This window comes from Corvus moneduloides, chromosome 16 (genome assembly GCF_009650955.1).
Source record: "Corvus moneduloides isolate bCorMon1 chromosome 16, bCorMon1.pri, whole genome shotgun sequence".
Classification (NCBI taxonomy): domain Eukaryota; kingdom Metazoa; phylum Chordata; class Aves; order Passeriformes; family Corvidae; genus Corvus; species Corvus moneduloides.
Window position 1 is genome coordinate 12,559,134 of NC_045491.1, and position 20,001 is coordinate 12,579,134.

General features: G+C 45.4%; 2 protein-coding genes across 6 annotated transcripts in view; one reads left to right on the forward strand and one right to left on the reverse strand.

Annotated features, from left to right (window-relative positions):
• Window positions 1-11,218, forward strand: part of CARHSP1 (calcium regulated heat stable protein 1) — a 35,646-nt gene extending 24,428 nt beyond the window's left edge. For all 5 annotated transcript variants that reach the window (XM_032125900.1, XM_032125897.1, XM_032125896.1 and 2 more), the window contains one exon: window positions 10,869-11,218. In XM_032125900.1, coding sequence (XP_031981791.1) covers window positions 10,869-11,031 — 163 coding nt within the window. In that variant the 3' untranslated portion in view covers window positions 11,032-11,218. The remainder of the gene's footprint in view (window positions 1-10,868) is intronic.
• A 1,902-nt stretch (window positions 11,219-13,120) lies between these two features.
• On the reverse strand, window positions 13,121-19,977 carry PMM2 (phosphomannomutase 2). The gene is made up of 8 exons (XM_032125895.1): window positions 19,877-19,977; window positions 19,534-19,645; window positions 18,523-18,599; window positions 17,855-17,946; window positions 17,057-17,156; window positions 16,531-16,606; window positions 15,269-15,384; window positions 13,121-14,242 (listed from the first exon to the last, which is right to left on the reverse strand). The coding sequence occupies exons 1-8, from the start codon at window positions 19,940-19,942 to the stop codon at window positions 14,138-14,140; spliced, it is 744 nt and encodes a 247-aa protein (XP_031981786.1). The 5' UTR covers window positions 19,943-19,977; the 3' UTR covers window positions 13,121-14,137.
• Window positions 19,978-20,001: the final 24 nt, after the last annotated feature.

Genomic DNA, 20,001 nt, shown 5'->3' on the forward strand with positions numbered 1-20,001 from the left:
CAACACATATTTCTGTCTTGGCCCAAACCCAGAACTGGATTCTGAGTGCACAAGGTATTCCTGCCCTCAGTTCCCCTCCAATCAGTAGAAACTCCAGTGATGGTTTTTCTGTTTCCCTGTTTAAGACTCCCATATGTCTCCTATGTTGAAGCCCCAAGTGACACTATCAAAATAATGTTGTCTGCTGTGATTTTTGGTGCTCTGTGTGAGGCCCCTCTGACAAGAGTCCCCCCTCGTGGGCTGTGCTGTTGGCGTATTGATCCCCTCTGCTCTCAGACTGCTTTGACTGGGAGCCACCAATGAGTTATATTTGAGTAACCGTGCCCTGAATGTGCTGTGCTGCCCTCCCCTCCTTCCCACCCACTCCCTCCATCCTAAAGCACCACTGAACGAGTCACCAAGGTTGTAAAAGTTTATGGGCAGCCACACTTCTCAAAGTGTTTTCAGTGTGTTTGCTTTGCTGACGCAGGAGGTTCTCTGCTCCACCACCCTCACCCAGCCGTGCCCTCGCACCACCCCTGTCGGAGCAGCTGGAGCAGGTGAGGGCTGAGAGGGGCAGAGCTGCTCTGTGGGCAGGGGTGACGGGCTCTGGCCCCTCAGACACAGCCCTCAGACACAGCCCCAGCTTCCCACCTCACAACCCAGTGCCCACCCACTGGACCAGGCTGGCTCTCTTTGTTTTCAGCCACGTCATTTCAACCCAAAGCTCACACCAGGAGCACTCTCCATGTGCTGTGCTGCAGTTTGCTCTGGTATCCCTGCAGTGCAGCAGGAGTAGGTTGGAGGGGACCTCCTCTACCACTTCCACTGCTGGGAGGCTCCTGTGCCTTTCTGGCAGATGCTGTGCCCAGCCCATGGTTGGCAATTCCCGTGCTGAGGATCCACTGCCTCCCTGGGTGATCTCTTCCCACCATGAACAGACCTGGCTCAGTCCTTTCTGGTGTTTTAACGGACTTGGCTTTCAAGATGGACCTTCACTTCTCCCATCTCCACAGCAGGCAAATGATGCCTTTCTCCTTTAAGAAGAAATTGTTTGTGTGTTCAAGGACTCTTTTCCGTGCTCTTTCAGAAACATGTTAGCAAGGTTAGTTCATATAGATTTTGTAGGACTAAAGTGTTTTGTGTTTTCACAGCTTCTCTATGTCAATTCTGCTCTCTTGAAGTCAGTAGCATTTTTTCTATTGTACCAGGAATGGGCCACTGTTTTAAATGTTTCATGTGTAGGTACAGTCTCAGAGCTTCAGTTCAAAAATAGCTGATCTTTCTGCCTCAACCTGTTAGTGAAAAGTGCTATTATTGAAGTACTGAAGGTTTCAGCACATTATGTTCTTTAATTACTGGGAGTATATTTGAGTTGTTGGAAACAGCTTTTAGTGCTGGAGGGTGATGGTATCACTGTCTTAATTCTGATGCAAGGCAACACGTGGAGGACGAATTAGTAATGCCTTTCATTTCAGTTTATTTCACAGTGAATTTGATAGATTGCTCTTTATTAACGGGAATTGCTTTTTGTGGCAGCATTCTGTAATCAGGCCTGTGGCTCAGGGGACTCCAGTGACTCTGGTTTGCACAGTGTGAGTTTTGAGATCCTCCTCATGTTTATCAAATGATTCTTTTCTACCTATTTATTCAGTTAAATCTGAATGTGAGAGAGATGTTAGTCTGTTCACTGTCTCCGTGTGGTATAGGCATCCACTTGTGAAACCAAAGCGGATTGTTTCTCCCGATCAGTTCTCCCCAAAAGCTGGGATTTCAGGAACTTGGATAAAATGGTTATGCCAGTTTGGATTCACCAAGATAGACGTTCCTCTGTGTTCATCACTAAGCTGTGATGATTAGCGAAGGTTTTAGGCATTGGGACCAGCTGCCTATCTTGCAGATTAGTATGATTTTCAACATAAACGTTTAATTTTAGGAATTAAATTGTTTTCTTCCCTAAGCATTTAGGAGCTGTGAGGTTACACTTTGGTGAAAATCTCTTCCATAAGATGGGATGTCTGTTTCCTGTAAGTTTCTGTATTTTTTGTAAGATAATAACACTTAGGATGGCATTTCCTTTCTATAAGTGAGCATTAACCCAAAAATAAAGCCAAATGTGTGTGACATTCAAAAGCTTCACTTGGTGTCTGCAAAATTTTCTGTGTATCTATGCATGAATGTGGCCATGTTTTGAGTGGAACTTGCAACAAAGCTGCTTTATTGTGTTGGACTTGGGATGTGGGTAGAAATATGGGATCACAGAATTGTTAGAGTTGGAAGGAGCCTCTGGAGATCATCCAGTCCAACGCCCCTGCCAAGGCAGGGTCACGTAGAGCAGGTTACATAGGAACACATCCAGGTGCGTTTGGAATGTCTTCAGAGAGGGAGAGTTCACCAGGCAGCCTGTTCCAGTCACTTTCAACAAAATAATTTCTTCCTCATGATGAGGTGGAACTTCTTGTGTTTTAGTTTATGGCCATTGCTCATCCTGTTGCTGGGCACCACTGAGAAAAGTCTGGCATCTTCCTGTTGGCATCTGCCTTTGGGATAATTAAATACATATAATGAGATGCCCTCTCAGTCTTCTCTTCTCCGGACTAAACAGGCCCAGCTCCTGCAGTTTCTCTTCATAAGAAATGCTCCAGATCCCTCATCATCTCTGGTAGCTCCTTGTTGTTCATGTCCTGAGGAGCCCAGAACTGGACACAGCACTGCAGATGTGCCTCACTAGGACTGAGCAGAGGGCAGGGTCACCTCCCTGACCTGCTGGCCATGCTCTTCCCGATGCATCCCAGGGCACACTGCTGGCTCATGGTCACCCACCAGTACCCTGAGGTCCTTCTCTGCAGAGCTGCCCTCCAGTGGGTCAGCCCCAGCCTGTTCTAGTGCTTGGGGTTATCCTTCCCCGGGTGCAGGACCCCACACTTGCCCTTGCTGAACCTCATGAGGCTGCTCTCCACCCAGTTCTCCAGCCCGTGAGGGTCTGGCTGAACGGCAGCACAGCCATCAGCTGTACCAGCCACTGCCCCCAGTTTCGTGCCATCAGTGTAAGCAACACATCACACATCCCTTTGAAATGCAGGTTTGGAAAGGTGCTTTGTTCTGCCTGGCTTTGTTTTAATGAGTGGCTCAGAAGGCTGCAGAGATGATTTGTTTTGGTGTTTGATAACACTTGTGTGGAGCCACTTCTCCTTTCTAACTGATTGGGTACAAGTGAGTCCTGCTTCCTTGTGCTCGCTGGAGACAGTTCTCAAGTTGATATAAATAGTTGTGCTAGGAAAATGTCATGGCTCTTTGGGTGTGATGAGGTTTTGTTTTTCTCAGATTCATACTTCATCCCTCTCTAGAACAACCACAAAATGTGCTTGCTGTAGTGAATATAAAACCCAAGCTGGCAAGCATGGAGGCAGAGGAGTTGCTGAGATAGTAATTCCAGATAACACCTCTGGAAAGCAGGGAGCAAAGGCAAATTCATTTGCCTGGAGAGAAATTTTTAAAAAGCCCATAATTATGTTTTTGATAGCAGCATGTGCTGTTAATGCTTCCATTTCCACCAGCCTGTAAGGTGCTCCACTGTCACCAAACTGATGGTGGTGTTACAGCACCAGTGTGAGAGCTTTATCCTCCTGTGTGTCACCTCCTTGGCTCGTGTTCCATCCTGGGAGTCCGTCAGCTCTCACTGATACTCCCTGCTGTGGTTGTCACTGACATGCAGTGGCTTTGGTGGCCTCCCTCTCACTCTCTTGCTGTTCCACCCGTAGCTGTGGATGTTCCCAGAGAGCAGACAGGGACTCCCTGCAGTGCTGGCTGTGGATGTCCCCTGCCAGGTGCTGCCTGTACAGGCAGGTTCACATCAGCTTCCCTTCCCAACTGGGCTGCTGAGGGGATGGGGGAGGTGGGGTGGAGAACAGATCAAATGTTGTGCATTAGAGCACTGCACCCACTCTTCTGCTCCCCACTGCCTTTGGGAGTGGGCACCTGATGGAGACTGGTTTGTGCTCCAGGCTTTTGCATTTATCTGGGATTTGGCCTGAAGCCTGTGTACCTGCAAGGGCAAGGCAAGGAGGTGGCTCACCAGAGAGCAGTGACGGATGAACGACCACACTCCTGTTTTTTTAAAGGATTTTATTTTGCAAAAACAGCATATTTAATGAAAGAGAAAAAACGTGAAGTGCTTGTGGGTTTTCTGCAGTTTGCCAGCACTTGGCTCTGAAGGGGAAAATGCTGCATTGCAGAGAGGCCTTCAGGCTGTCCTTCCGGCTGGATTCCTGACCCTGTGCGTGCTGATGGCTCTGGAGAATTGATGCTGTGCTTCCCCCAGGGACACTGACACACAGCACCCCATGGTCCCTGGGGAGATCCCGAGCTTGCTGTGGTTTGCTTGTGCACTGTGGTGTGATATCAGGTTATGCCTCCTGTGTCTGTAGCTCAGCACTGCTGAATAGCTGAGGGCTGAGGGCTCTTGCTGGGCTCCCAGGTGGGGCTGGTCCCATTCTGCTGCTGCATTTCAGCTGCTGGCTGTGCTGGACATGTTCTGCCAGCTGCATCTTCCTGCAGGGAGAACCCAACTCTGTCCCTGCTGCAGTGAGGAGCTGGCTCTGAGCTATTTGTGTCTATGGAGAGATCATCTTTTCATGGTCATTTCTTTCCTCTGATTTTCTGCCAGATCACTGTTTGATGCAAAGCATTAATGCTACATCTCCTGGCTTCTCTGTGGTGCTGTTCCCCTGATGGAGTGAAACAATACTGGTTGGAAATTACCTGATAATTCTAAATGATCTGAGAGCTGAATCTGAGCTGAGAGAATGAACTTCTCCGGCCTCTCTGGCTTTTCTGTGAACTACCAGAAAAATAACTACTGCTGACTGCAACCAACTGCTCTGGGTGTGCTGGGAGGCCAAATCTCAGCTTTCTGCTGGCCTTCAAAATACTGGATGACTTACCTGCTTTGGACAGCTCACTTCCTTCCTGATGTGCTCCCTTTCTGATGCTTTGCTACATCTGTTGAAGTGTCTGAAATAAGTAGGTTATCTAGGGCAGGAAGGAGAGGCAGCAGAATTCCAGATCTTTCTTGAGAGATGTTTGGAAATTAATAGAACATGGATAATCTTTTTCCTAAGGGTTCTCCACCCCCAGTCGGCTCAGAAAACTCACATTGCAGAGGTGCATGCAGGAGTGCCAGGTTGCTGTGGTCATTATTGCAGCTAAGCCTTCCCAGAATCTTTGCCTCAATGATACAAGCTGTAATAGGTCAGAGCCAAGGCTGGCACTCTACCAGCCCGGCAGTGGGCACTGCAGGCAGTGGCTGCTCGAGGATGGAGGTTCTTTGTGCTCAGTGAGCACAGAAGGTAGCTGCCCTGGGCTTTGGTGTCCAGAAGCACACAGTCGGTGGGATTGTGACAGAATCCAGGCTGGGTGTTTGCAGGAACGGGTGTCTTTGTCTTTGAGCCCACAAAGGCATCCTTGGAAAGCTCTCTCCTGTTCCTTTCTCATGGAGTGTGTTGTGCTGCCTGGGCTTGAATTGGCTGCTGGAAGTAGATATGGAGTCATAACTATCCCTGAATGGGGCTGCAAGCACCCTGAGCCTGTAGAGAACTGGGCAAGAGGATGATGCATTCACTGAACTGGGAGGGAAGTGCAGCTCCTGGGTAGTTGTCTCTGCAACAGCACAGGGACCAGGGCAATCCTGGAGCAGAGACCCTGGATATGAACTGCTGGGATTCTTCAGTATCTGAGCCTCTCACACTTGTCTGTTCCCAGTGAGGAGTGTGACTGGTGGGGAGAGGCAGCCCTGCTCCTGCTTGGCCAGCTCCGTAAGGTCACTGCTGGTTTGCTGGTGGGTGCTGGGGCTGTTGGCTGGCACAGGGAATGCATGGGAGGGCATCTGGGATTAGTAACTCACAATGGTTCCTTATTCTGTTGTATCTTGCTGTTAAAAACCCTCAGGTTTCTTGAGACAAATGCTGAGGTGTTAAATGAACTTTAAGAAGCTCATGAGGTGACAGAGCCACTGAGCCATGGAAGTGCTCCTTGGTCTCATCCATGGCAACACTTGGTGACCAGCAAGGCTCGGAATTCACTGAAAAGTCTTGTTCCAAAATGTTTCCACATGACTTACTCTTTGTCCCAAGAGGTTTAACTAGAGCCCTGGAGTATGAATAGCAGCTGTGAGAAGGAAGAACTAGAGCATTCCTTATTTAGGTAAATTCCTAATAACTTCTCGGTTTCCTAAAAATAGTGCAGGATAAAATGCTCCACCATACCAGACTGGTGCTAAGCTGGGGAAATGGGAGTTGCTGGATAATCTAAAACTCACTCTATTGTGTCTCCCTCTGACTCTAACATCAGGGAAGCATTTCCTATTTTTAGCTTGAATTTGAAGTCTTGAAGTGTCTTAAGATTTCTGGGTATGTAGATATTCTTTGTTTTGAATTGAAAGTGCCCTCCAATATCTCAAATAGCAGTGGAAATCTCCACCTTCCTCTAGATCAACATTTAATATATATTTAGGGTAAAAGTAAAAAAAAAAATACAGATCTAAAATGATTTAATCAATATGTGACATCAAAAAAACCCACATTTAATTTCCTTTACCAATTTTTCCAGGTAAATTACATTGTTTACAGAATGTCTGTTGTAGGCTGAATCTGTTGAAGAACTCTGTTTACTCTCTCTGATCTTTTCCAGTTAATTTCCTGCCCAGTGCTTAAGGCAATTGCTTCCTGCTGGAGGATCTTCCCCCAGCTCTGTGTAGGGCTCTGCCTCCAGTGCCACCATCTCATCACCTCTCAAGTGCCATCATATTGCTCTTTCTTGATGCCACCAGATGCACTGCACAGCCTGGATGTTGTTTGTTTCTGCTTCCAAGCATCACAAGTAGTGATAGCTGTGCTGGAGTAAGTCTGTGTCTGTCCCAGAAGCAGTTTTGGTGGCAAACACTGCTCAGGGGACACTGCTCACTCACAGGTCTCTTCAGGCTGCAGACCAGGACCTTTGTCCTCTTGCTTTTCATGTGCTCTAGAGGCAATGAGCTAACAATCCCATATTTGTTAGGTACCAGGAATAACCAGTGATCACAAAGCTCCAGGAGAGAAAAGAATAACTGATCTGTGGGAGAAAAGTTTAAAGGCCAAAAGCAAATGAAAAGAAAATGAAATTGGAGTTGTTCGTGTGGCCACAACCTTTATCATCCACAGCTGTGCAAAGGACAGGCCTGGCCTTGGTGGGGAAGGGTCACCTCAACAAGCAAGGAAAGACAACAAACTAGGGATCAGATGAAGCCATGCTGGGGTTGAATGAGGTTTTATCACAAGCTCCAGTCACTTGTAGTGTCAGCTTGGATAAGTAATGAAACCGAGAAAAGATCTGATGCTGTCAGCAAAATGCTCAGCCCTGCAAGAAACGGTCTCTAGCAGAGAAAAGTGCACTTTTCTGGGTAATGCTAAGGGCTCTGCAGGTTCTGGGGATAATCTGATCTGTTCAGTAGAAGGAGCATGAGTATTTATCCTCATGGTTCAGCATAAGAAATGTGGGTCAACAAATACCTTGTTTTTTTCTTTTTCCTTGGCAGACCAGGGGCTCCACAGGCAGTGCCCCAAACAGTCACCTCCCAAGGGCTGAGGGATGTGGTGCCTTTAGTGACAGCTGAGCGTGTCCTGCAGGCTGGGCCTTTGCTTCTTCTCTCCCTGGCTGCAGCATGTACATTAGGCATGTTCTCTGTGTGTGTGTAGTGATTCTCTTGGTCTTATTTCTTGGAAAACCAGAATCACTTTGTTACCAGTGTACCTGCAACGCACGTCTTACCAGAACCTGTCCAGCACCTATCCTATTCACGTTTCAATTTTAAACAAAACATACCCCAGCAAAACACCCATCTTATTTAATGCTCAAGCTGTACTTCTTCCTCACTTGATTTTGAATATTCAAGTGATACCTAATTTATCTCCATTTTTCAGGAGCTCAAAGCTTTTGTGTGTTGGTGCTTCAGGAGACTGCGAATCCACTTTCCTTTTGCATTAACCATATTTACCTACTTTTGCAGATTTCAAATGTTTATTTTACTAACTGTGGCTCATCCTGTTTTACAGGAGCTTTTAAAAAATATGTAAGGTTCCTGTTTGTTAAAAAAAAAAAAAAAAGAGAGTTTCAGGCAAACCTGAGATCCCTTCCTGGGCAGGGCATCCGTTTGATTGGGTGGCTGCACAGTGGTGACGTGTTCCTGCTCCCTGCAGGGGCCTGGGGTGCTGCAGTGTGTGTGGCTGGAACACCAAGGGGAGATGCTGCTTTAGTTTTAGTGGTTTTAGCTCTGTAGGAACAATTTTTTTTTGGCAACAAAGGATCAAGGTTCCTCAAGATTCAAGAGGTTCAAGTAGGAAAGGTGATGTCATCTTTTTTTTATATACCATTCCTATTTTCATTTGTGGTTTGACACTTTCAACCCCTTTCTGTGTCTCTTCTTGGGGCCTCACGTCCCCTCATCAAGATCCAGTACATCCTTGATGGAAAACTGCTGTTTCAAAGTCAGGGAAAACTTCTTGGGTTTTGGCAGCAAATTCCTTTGGCGCTAGAAAAGGTAAATTAGTTTCTGCTCCTGGAAGGACAGTAAGGGTTGGGTGTGCAATCCCTTCACACCTGAAAGGATCTTAAACCTGTGGGAAGTGGGGTATAAATGGAGGCAGTAACTGGGGAGGACAGCCACAACAAAGGTCAGATGTGGGAGCTTGAACGGAGCCTGTCCAGTGTGATCCAGGGCTGGGCTGACAGGATGGCCTGGAGACTTTGGAAGTAGATAAAGGTCAGTCAGATCAGCCTGTGTGGGCTGGAAAGGGCTGTCAGGTCTGATGAAGGAGGCTTCATCTTGATTCTTCTGTAAATATCTCTTCTGCCTTCAGTTTACTCCCATTTTCCCAGGCACTGCTCTGAAGGGTTCAGCCTAGGACATGCCCTCCTGGGTCTGGCTGCCACAGTCACAGGTAGCTCTGGAGTAGAGGTATTTCCAGGGAAATACAGTTTGAAGGATATGCATTTCAAGCCCCGGGCCTTGGGAATGTCTTTAACTCCTCATAGCAGGTTTTAGATTCATATTTAGATAGAGGAGCATTTTCAATGCCATGTTGATACAATCAGTTAGCAAACAATGACTTTTCCTTTGAATTTCCCATGGGAGAAATTTTGATTTATGGATCATTTTTAGCTTTCCTTGTACATTCTTGGTTACCCTGTCCTGTCCCTGGGTATGGGCTGCTGCTGCTTTTCCACAGCCTGGCACCAGCTCCCTGAGCAGCACTTGCAGGGCAGGAGTCAGACAGGAGCCCTCAAAGGAGAAAGGGTTGAGGAGAGGCAGTGCTGGAGATGAAGCTGAAGAAGTTTTGCCAAAGTGTGAGGAGAAACAAACTCTGATGTGAGGTTAGAACTGGCAGTAAGGGCCAGTGTATTTACCTCCTATCAGTCCTGGCAGCCTTTCCTGCAATAGAAAAGCCCTAAGAATGATGGGTTACAAAATGAGAGTGGATATAAAGGGCACTGCTAAAATCTGAGATCCCTGCTATTAACAGAAACATGGGGTGAAATTCCTGGGTGGGGTGAGCATGCTGCCAGTGTGCTCTCGGAGAAGGCAAGTATCAAACTCAGTGGTGCACTGCAAACTCCTGACCTAGACCACTTTTTTTTCTCTTTCTGAACCCAAACCTTACCTCCAGTGTAACAGGAGTTCACAAGCAAGTCACATCAATTAGGCATCCAGTAGAATTTGTTATTAGTGTTTTTCTGTTCCCAAATACAGATGCTGCTGAGAAACACTGAAAACCTTCACTAAGATCTGCAGCCTAGGCTGTCAGGGCAGGGGAGGCTGAGCATGGGCTCGTGTAGGTATATTTAAAGAAAGGTGAAGTAGCATCTCCTGTACTGTCAGAGCCTCAGGGCAGTGCAGGATGAAGGAATCCCTGCCAGTTTCACTGGCACGTGCTGGGATTTTTATTACAAAGCTCTGATCTCAAGCACGGGGGTGGAGGTGGGGAGGGCTGTTAGACTTGGCAGTTCTCTGTTCCATCAGCACCTTGTTCTGAGCAGAAGGTGAAGCCCTTTCGGCATCTCCCACCGATTCCAAACACAGACTCATGTGCAGAGGCAAATGCACAGCGCAGGTCTTCCAGCATCCCCTGGCATCACTCTGGGGAGGCCAGGTAGGAGTCTCCTGGAAATCTCCCTGAGTGCTGGATGAGTGTTTCTGCAGACTACACATCAGGATGGCAGAACTCTCTTTTCTCACAGCAAGTAATTTTGAAATATATTTGATACCATATCTCACTTGGGCTCCTTTATTTTTTTCATACCACAAACGCTGTTATGGTGGAGTAACCTAAAGGTAAAATCTTGCCATTACGTGGCACAATCCTTTTTAAGAAAAAGGGAAAAAAACCCCAAACTCCAAAAGCTTAAGTGAGGAGCGGGGAGGAAACCAAACAGAAAGATATCAACTTTCTTTAGTTTAAAAACCATATCCCCAAAGTAAGTGGCAGTCAGTGGCAGCCCTGCCCTCTAGTGCTGTTGTAAGTGAGGTGTTGGTGCACTGTTCTCAGTCCAAGCCTGGGCTCACCTGAGTATTCTTTAGGGCATATTACGGTGAGGATTTTTGTGGGCTTTATTTTGGTTTTTATTTTGTACTTTTTTTGTTGGTGTTATTTTAGGACGATGGCGGTGTTTATAGTATTTTCATAGGATTTCACTGCAAGACAACCAAAATCAACCTCAGACTTTGATGGATGACAGACTATAAAATTCCTGAAGTACTTTGAACATCTAAGATAACAATTACGATAAAAATTTCAGCAAGCTGCGAAGGAGAACGAGTGTTTATGTGATTGCTGACTAACTGGAGCTTCCCTCCACAGCATTGAAGGCGAGTACGTTCCCGTGGCAGGCGACGAGGTCACCTACAAGATGTGCACCATCCCTCCCAAGAACGAGAAGCTGCAGGCAGTGGAGGTGGTGATCACTCACCTGGCCCCTGGCACCAAGCACGAGACGTGGTCAGGGCACATCATCAGCTCCTGAGTGTCCCCTGGGAACGCAGCTGCTGCCGGCGTGGGCTCTGCTCAACAACTGGCTGCAGGGACCTGGCTGAAGAATATTGTGTATGAGGAAATACTGCATTGTCAATAAAGCAGAAGCAGGCCAAAATTACAATTTTTTACAGCTGGCCTGATTAAAAAAAAAAAAAAAAGGCAATTCAAATGCTAATGAAAAAATCTAGCATAATGTGTTTACAAGAAATGTATTTAAAGAGACCTAGTTTATGTGCTTGGTGGAGGATGGGAGGTTTGGGTTTTCTTTTATCTTATGAACTGATTCCAGGAAATGCCCAGGGGAAGGGGGAGAGGTTTCAAGGAGAGCTCTTCTGGTGCAGATGGTCAAGCACACCTGAGCCCTGGGCATTGTGTGAGCCTTGTGATCCCTTGGGCTGCTCTTCCGTAGGGCTGCAGAACCTTTATTGCTGATAACAGTGCCTGAATGCCTTGGCTGGAGAGACAGAGGTGTTCATTGCTGATTTGTTTTCCTCATGGAAGGAAGTTCACAAACAGAGCAGTTGCCACAGGATGGAAAATCTCCATCAGGTGGTTATGCTCCAGTGCCCATCAGGTGCACCACTGCAAATGGTGTGGAAACTGTGTTGTGGTGGTAAAGCTGGGGCTGTTTGTGAATTTACTTAGGTGCCTTGATGGTTGATTAGCAACAGATTTTATAGGCCAGTATTAAAAAAAAAAAAAAAAAATCCCATCCCAAATTTAAATTTGCTTCAAGGTAAGTGGTAGAAAAGTGTAGAATAGTGGATACTTCATAGCTTCTGACTGTGTCTGAATTCTGACAAGGCTGAAGAGTTGCCTTCTAGCCTGCATACAGCTGACTGCCATGGTGTGCCACTGGGCAGGCAGGACACGCCCCTGCACTGCTGCACAGCAGCTGTGGGCTGCCCAGGGGCCTGTCTGTTAAACTCTGTGTGAGTTACTCAACACGCTCAGCTGTCTTGGTGAAGTACATTCTGCATCTATTTCCCTGGCAAACTTGGTAGGATGCGATAGGGCCACCCTTCCCCAAACTCTTCATGTAGTTGTAGTGCTACTAAATTGGTTTTGTTCCTATTTGCCTTCCACATATTTTTTTTTCCAAATGAAGCATTTTTCTCTGTTATGTTCCTAACAGTGGATTTTTATTGACTTTGCAAATAAAAAAAAAATCTAAAAAAAAGGGCACAACTCTTGTTAGTTGTATGAAACTGTGCAGCTTCAGTTGTGTATTTGGAGCTTCACCAAGAGGTGCTCGCTGTCAGGACATGTCCTGAGCCTTTCACAGCAGCTATCTGTTCCCAGGTGTGATGTGGGGACAGCACAGGGGTGCGGGGCCAGGAGCTGCTGTGCTGGCTTGTTTTCCCTTTGCTGTACCTGTGTTACACCATGGTGTAGTGGGGTTTGGGTTTGGTTTTGTTTTCTATGACCCGTAAGACTTGGTAGTGGTGGGTTTATCACTGTGCAGCTTGTTGGAATATCACTCCCTGCTTTCTTTACAATAAATGCAACCATTTCAGTGCTTAAATGTGTTTTCAGTCTGCTCCCTGGGTAGCTGGTGCTGAAGAGGATCAGCATGAAAGAAGGGGAGAATGCAGGTGCCTGCACATGCACCCCTGTGTGGTGACATTTAAAAGTTTTATTTGAGGAAAATGTTTTCACACCAACTGACTGCAATTACCAGGACAATTTGGAAATAATAAGGCCAGGACATGTCAGAGGTGGCTCCTAAGACAAATCAGCCAGGAATGTTGTGTTTGGGGCTGAACCAGCCCTGCAGCAAAATAATCAAGGCATCAGATACAGGACATGCGAGTACAGACAAAGCAGCAGCTCTTAAATTGTCTGTCCTAAAGAGCATTCCTACACCACAGGTAGTTCTGGTCCTAAGTCTGCTCCATTAAAACAGGAATTACCGTAGGAAAGAAGTGTGCTAGAAGACAAAACAGTTTTGGTGCATGAGGTGCATTACAGCTCCCCCTCCTTGTTCTGCTTTTTTACTGTGCAAGTATCACATGAACTTGGAACTGAAAAGATTCAAGTCACTCATTTCTTTGTACAGACAGGCAGCATGCAACAGGACTGCTTTAAGTATTTTATTTGCCAAGATGACAATTAGAACAGTATTTTTTCATGATAAAATGAGATTTTATTCTCAAACCATTCATAACTCAAGATTACTTTCCTAATGTCAGATGAGAAAAGTAATATTAACAGTTACACAAAGTGTCAGGCATTGATTTGATTTTTAATAGAAACATAATTTAGGTCATTTTTGTAGTACGAAAAATCTCACCTACCCTTAGTTCCTTAATCAGGAATCTCAGAATATGATCAGAAAGTGACAGAAATAGATTTTGCTGATGTGAAATTATTTTAATTAATTTTTACTAATTATTTTTTAGATTTGTTCTGCAAAGAGTGTAGGTACCATGGCCTGATTGTGCCTTGGCACCAAATCCACCCTGAGGAGGGAACTTTGGCACCAACTGGCCCAGCGTTGCCAGGGGTGGTGGTCAGGGACTTCTGGCTCAGTTCCATCCTCCCACCCCCAGGAAGAAATAAAACCTTTCCCTTCTACTCATCTTCCAGTTTTAGACAAGACAATCCCACCTGTCTTATAATTCATGTTAATTCACCTAGCAGAAGGTAAGTATTTTAAAAAAAAACAACTGCATCTTTTAAAAAGCAGCTTCAACATAAAAAACTAGGGATCAAGCATTGCAGGTCAATTTTGAGACCGTGAATCAACCAGAGGCAGATTATGCCTCCCATTCCCCCCCTAAATTGTAAGAAATTGGTAAGAAAACTTACAGGTATCTTAAAAACCAACCCAAAATATAACCCAACCCCACAACCAAACAGAAAGAAAACAAAGTACTCATGTGACTGGTGCTAAATGAGCTCTGCTGTGTTCCCTCAGCCAGCAAGGGGTCTTCAATTGAAACATTTCCCTTCAGTAATGACTTCAGTAATGACTGACCTGCAAAGCACCTGCTATTCATGACCAAATACAAAAAAACAATACAGAATGAAGATGATGTTTCAAGTTATTTTGCTGTTTTAACCATCTTGGAAGTGTGAATTCTAAAAGTCTTTTATTTAAAAAATAGCTCTTCACAGATTCTTCTTGTATCCTGTGGGGATGTGACACTGTGGCCTTCTGTTCTGGAGTCTGTGAAAATTTCATAGTCATTCCCTCCCTGGAAGCAGAAGAGGATTTAATTTTATTTAACATAGAGTCACAAAAAGGAAAACATGAAGAGAAACAGGGAAAGAATGGACATTTTCCAAGGGTCCACAGTGATGAGGCTCAGTGAACAACAGCACTGCCACTGTATGGGCACAGATCCCCAAAATCCACAGCTTTGTTCCCAAATTTCTGTTTGCTTCACTGCTTTCACAGGCTCAGCATCAGCTCTTAGTACTTCAACACTCTGGAAATGCTGCACTGCCACTTAGAGGGTTTAAAATGAACTGTCTGTAAACTCTGTGCCAGAGGGACAGGTAATTACTTTTGCAGCTGATGTGGGGGCAAAAAACTTTAATTTCAAGCTTGTCTTTTTCTTATAAAACTTTACCTTTTAAAATGTATAAAATTCCTTGTAACTGAAGAGTTTTATAACTGAGAGTTCTTATAAAACTAAGCCTTTTCTTACAAAACTTAGCTTGGCACTGTCCCTTGGCCATATTCAGACAGCTTTAATTTCATCCAAGTCCTTGTGCTTGCCAGTGCTCTCACAAGCTCTTGTCAGGTCTCTGTTCAGGGTTTTTAAAAGCCTCTGAATTGCCCTGCAGAGCTCTGCCCCATGATGAGGGACAGGGACTATGTTCAGTTCCCCAGAGTGGAGACAGACAAGAGTAGTGAGCAAAGGCACAGTGTTAAATAAGATGGGAAATAAATATATTTAATAAACACCAGCCAACAAGCATCATCGATCTACACTAACCAAGCAGGATAATCAGTTTCACAGAGTCATGTCACCTAGGTGTTTAACAGAATTACAGGAGTTCAATTTTAAAACCTCTGTTAAGTCAAAAACCCTGTGTTCACTTCAGGAAACAGAAGGAAAACCTCCCAGCTGCAGCCAGGTAAACATGGACATACAGCTGTTACATCCTGACTTCAGCTCTTGTCAGGATTAAGGTTATAAGGTTAGAACCTACAGTCCCCTTGTGGTTTAAAAAACAGCAGCTCTCAAATTAATATAACAAGCTAATATACTCACTGGCATGGTCTTGTCTCCAAAGAAATAAATAGTCTTGTATCCATCCTTGGCAACAATTCCTAAGCAGTACCTTTTATCCCAGCCATCTGGAAACACATCGATGCTGATCTGCCCTCCTAGGAGAGAGAGGAACCAAGACTTGTTTCATTTTATAAGAACGTATTTCTGAAGGGAGAGGAGGTGAAAAAAAACCCTGAACTAAGATAAGGGTAAGATTTTAGGCAGAGGGAGCTTTGCAGAAGGCACAGAAATGTTATGAGAGCCCCGAGTTAAGTCCTGCAAGTACAGAAAGTGTCTTATAGGGTATCAGTTACCACAGCTGAGATTCAGAGAAGATTATTTATCCATTCAACAAATATGGAAGTCTGAGCATGTTCCCAAATACTCACTAATCTCCAAGTGAACCTTTGAAAAAGAATTATGTTTAACCTCTTTTAGAAAGAAAGGACACAAATGAACACAGCCACTGGTGTATGTACAGCCATAAAATCATAGGCAAAAGACTTTCTAAGGCTTTCAGAGTAGGAAAGGGAAGAAATCGGCCCTTTTAGCATATGCTAACAGGACAATGAACTGTTCCAATTCTGAGCCCTTGGCCTTCACAAATACCTAGGAGCAGGATTCCCAGTTGAAGCAGGTGTCCAAAAGGTATTTCCAACATAAAGGAGAGAGGAGAGCTACACTGCACTTCACTTTTGCCTTAGCACTTCAGCACTAATGGCAACCGTGCTATGCAATTCTGAAAAGTAATAAAAGGCAGGAATATGGTGATATATTAGGGGAGAGGGTAAAAAAGAAAAAAATGCATGAAAAATTAATTCCCCCTTATTATTGTTTTTTTCCTTAAGCTTGCACTTGCCCTTGGATTCTTTCTTTCCTCCCACACAATGCAGGTACAGCTGAAGAACCAAGGGCAACTGGAACAGCACTGAGGGAGTAGTTCTGATCAAAACTGATTCACAGGAACAACTCTGACTGACCAGAAGCATGGAATATGCTCCAAAATGAGCAGAATCAGTCACACAACTGACATTAAAGGACAATGAACTGATGACAAGAAATGAAGTTCTCTTTGTTGATGGATTTCAATTAAACTGTCCCAATAAAAGCCTGAAAGGAAAATGATGCTCAGTCTTGCCTGCAGCCACCCCCAGAGAGACCTGTCACACAAATGAGATGGGATGTCACAGCCATAAGAGAGTATGACTTAAATGAAATTTAAATTAATTGATGTTTTAAATGACATTATTTTAAAGTTTTACCTATAGAAAATGTGAGGCCTTTGCCTGCAAATTCTCTTTGTAGATCAGCTACAAATTTCTCTCTTATATGCTCCTTCTGTTGTTAAGAAAAAAAGGAAACAAAACATCAGTTACATACATGCTGTGTTGATTTATCAATGAAAAGATAACCCAGAAACATCCCAAAAATATTTAAAAAAAGAATGGTTTTATTGCCTTGAATGGTTACATCAAAGAGCACACCAAGAAATTATGGCTTTACCTAGGACAGGGTTTTTCAGGAACCCCATGTATAGAAACAGTGCAGTATTCTGGATATTGGATTAAAAACGAGCCAAACCCACCTTTCTGCAAGTAATCATTGCTATTGCAACAAAAAACCACATTGCTTATTGCCTGAGGTCTGAATGAGGAAATTAGTTAAACCACATAAAAAGGATTAAAATGAAAAAAATTGCACAAATTATAAAAGTTTTTTAAAAATCATAACTTGGCCATAATTGCCTCCTCCAGGAGAGCTGGGTATTTTTCAAGAGTTGTAACTCACTTTATCAAGTTCATAGAACTCAAGTCGTTCTTCCTGGCTGCAGCTTCTTCCAATGGGGGACACATTTAACATCCCATTTCGGAACTCAATGAAAGTGCCTCTGCAAGAGAATTGATTAGCAAGACAGAAAATAGATGAGAAAATTGCTCAAAACACTAAATATCATAATAAGTCTCCATTTAATTCTAAAGGCAGCTGTCTCACTGTATGCGTAAACCCCAAACATGCAGACACCTCTGGCACCAGGAAGTCTTCTGAACTTTAAATCTGGCAACCTCAACAACCTCCTCACCAACTTTTAAAGGTATGATTTGGTTTTACAAGTGCGACTGGAGCATCCCATCAACCTCAGAGCCTGACAGGCCAGGCTGTCAGTTTTGGGGTGGAGCTGCAAAATTGACAGCAATGTGGGCAGTGTCCTGCCCTGCCTCACACAGTGCATTTCAGTGTCTTGAGCAGCTGCACCTCACACATCACACAGATGGTGAGGACAGCTGGTCCAGCTGCACTTCTCATCTCTGAAAAACACTGTGCTGCTGAATTCCAACCATGGCAAGGGAACACTCCTACTTCAGAACTGAATCTCCTTCCCTCTGATATAAAAACACCGCGTCAGTATTTCAAACCCTGTGCTCCAGCTGAGAACTTGTCTTTGTATGCATGGATGGAGCTCTGTTTCACACACACAGTGTTGCTCCCTAGGCAGAAATTACTCATTTTTTTGCTAAGTACCCTGAGCTGAGCTTTACATCGCAGCATGGAGAACTTGGCCACACTGAGCTGTCTGTGTGCACATACCTCTTCTTTGGCAGTTTAATCTTTGCAATGTAGCTCAGGCAGTAGTTGATGACATCTTGAAGGATGTCCTCGCCCAGGTGGCCCTGAATGCTCTAACAAAACAAACACCATTCAACCAAGGGTCCAGAATTTGAGATTCTAAAAGCAAGTCACATGGAAAACACAGATATTGGGTAATCAGGCATGGTTAATACCACAGAGAAACAAACATGCCTTCAATCAGTAACATCAGCTGATGCTCACATGGTACTAACTAAAGGCTCTCATTTTCCTTTTTGTTCACTTAGTAACAGCAAACTGCCCTTTAATGTGATTCCTACTTGTGCCTGCTTCAGAAGGAAACTGGGGGCCACAAGCAGCAGCCCTAAACAAAAAGCTGCATTTAATGTCTGCTACAGCCAAGCATGAAGAAATGGAGCTTGTTCCTGCAGTAAACTGGAACCACTGGTCAAGGCAGCAAATTCAGCCAGGATCTCGATGTTTACTCTCCATTACTTATGTTAAACATTACATGCCAAATGAATGATGCATTAACAGGACTAACACATGAAACCAGCAGTAATTTTGGTCTTTGGAAAGGTGATTACAGAAGAATACCCTGTAGCAATAAACTAAAAATCTTGCTTAGCAAATTTCTTTTTCCCCACTACTGTAAATTTCACACTTACCCGCTTGCTCAAGAACTTCCCATCTTTATATGCTACCAGGCCGTTTTCTGGAAACACGTAGTCGTATTTTTCAATCACTGCAAACAAGCAAAAAGACAGTAACTCATCATTTCCCCTGTATGCTTCATGCAGAATTGTCTTATATGTCAAATAGGTTAAAATACACAAAACATTGGCTCCTAAAGCATGAAAGTTTCAGCAGCATAGCATGAAGCACAAGATTAATGCTAGTCCCATTTCTCACTAAGATTAACGCACACCTCAAATCACATGAAGTCATTTGTTTGAGTTATCTGTGGTTTTACTTAGAGGCTCTTCCTTGCCTGCAATTGACTCTTTGCATTAAATGTAAAGAAATGATCAAACACCTCAAACACTGCAAACACCTGGCACACAGGCTGGCTAGAAAGCAAGCCAAATAATGCCCTATTAGGTTTGTTTCCTCAATGTCACTAATCTTCAGCAGATGCCTGGGAGCTGTGAGACTCTTAGCACAACACAAGATGATATGGTTTACTGGAGACCACTGGGAAGGCAAACAAACTGATTTGTCTGGGGACTGCAGGAGGCTATCAGTGGCATCAATTAGGTAAAGACCATTAAAAATAAAGGACTAAGGCAAGAATCCACTGCTGTATCATAACCGCACAGTGAACAAAATCAGGTCCTTGAGGGATGTGCTCGACAGCTGAGCAGCCCACACGTGTATGTCACATGCACGATTCCACTGTACACAGCAGTGTGAAACAGCCCTCCCGAGGCTCTGTCACCACGGCAGAATTTCACCTTCAGTAACAACCTCTTAATTTGATACCGAGATACCTGTACAGTGCAAACAGGCTGCGATTTCCAATTGCCGGTAAGTAGCTCCTCGTCCTGAGCGCAACACAACACCACCAGGGAAGAGTTAAAAGCAAGGCAACAGGAGGATGAACGGGGTTTAACCTCCACGTAACCTTCACGCGTTCCCCGCGGGCCCCAGAGCGCGGATTGCATCAGCCCGGCCCTTACCGTCCTCGCCCAGCTGCTCGCGGATCTTGGCCAAGTCCGAGCCGCCCACCACTCCCACCTTCACCTTCTGCCGCAGCCGCTGCACGAACGCCGCCATCTCCGCCGAGATTTTCTGGAGTCCAAAACAGAGCCGTCAGATTTGCCAGAGGCCAGCGCCTCCATTCCGCAACAACCAGTACAAGCCCGCAGCACCGCGCGGGTCTCTAAGCAGCGCATCAAGGGTGCCCACGGAGCCCGCGGGATGCAGCGTGCGGCACACGCCGGTCCCCGCGGGCTCGCAGGCGGGATGCGGTGTGCGGCCCGCCCCGCTCCCCGCGGGCTCGCAGCCCCGTCCCGCACTCGCCTGGCGCGGGGCCGTGAGGGTCCCATCCACGTCGAACAGGCAGAGCGCTGAGGGCGGCGGCGCCATGGCGGGCGCGGGCTGGCGGGGCCGCCCCTCGCGGAGAGGCGGGGCGGGGCGGGGCGGTG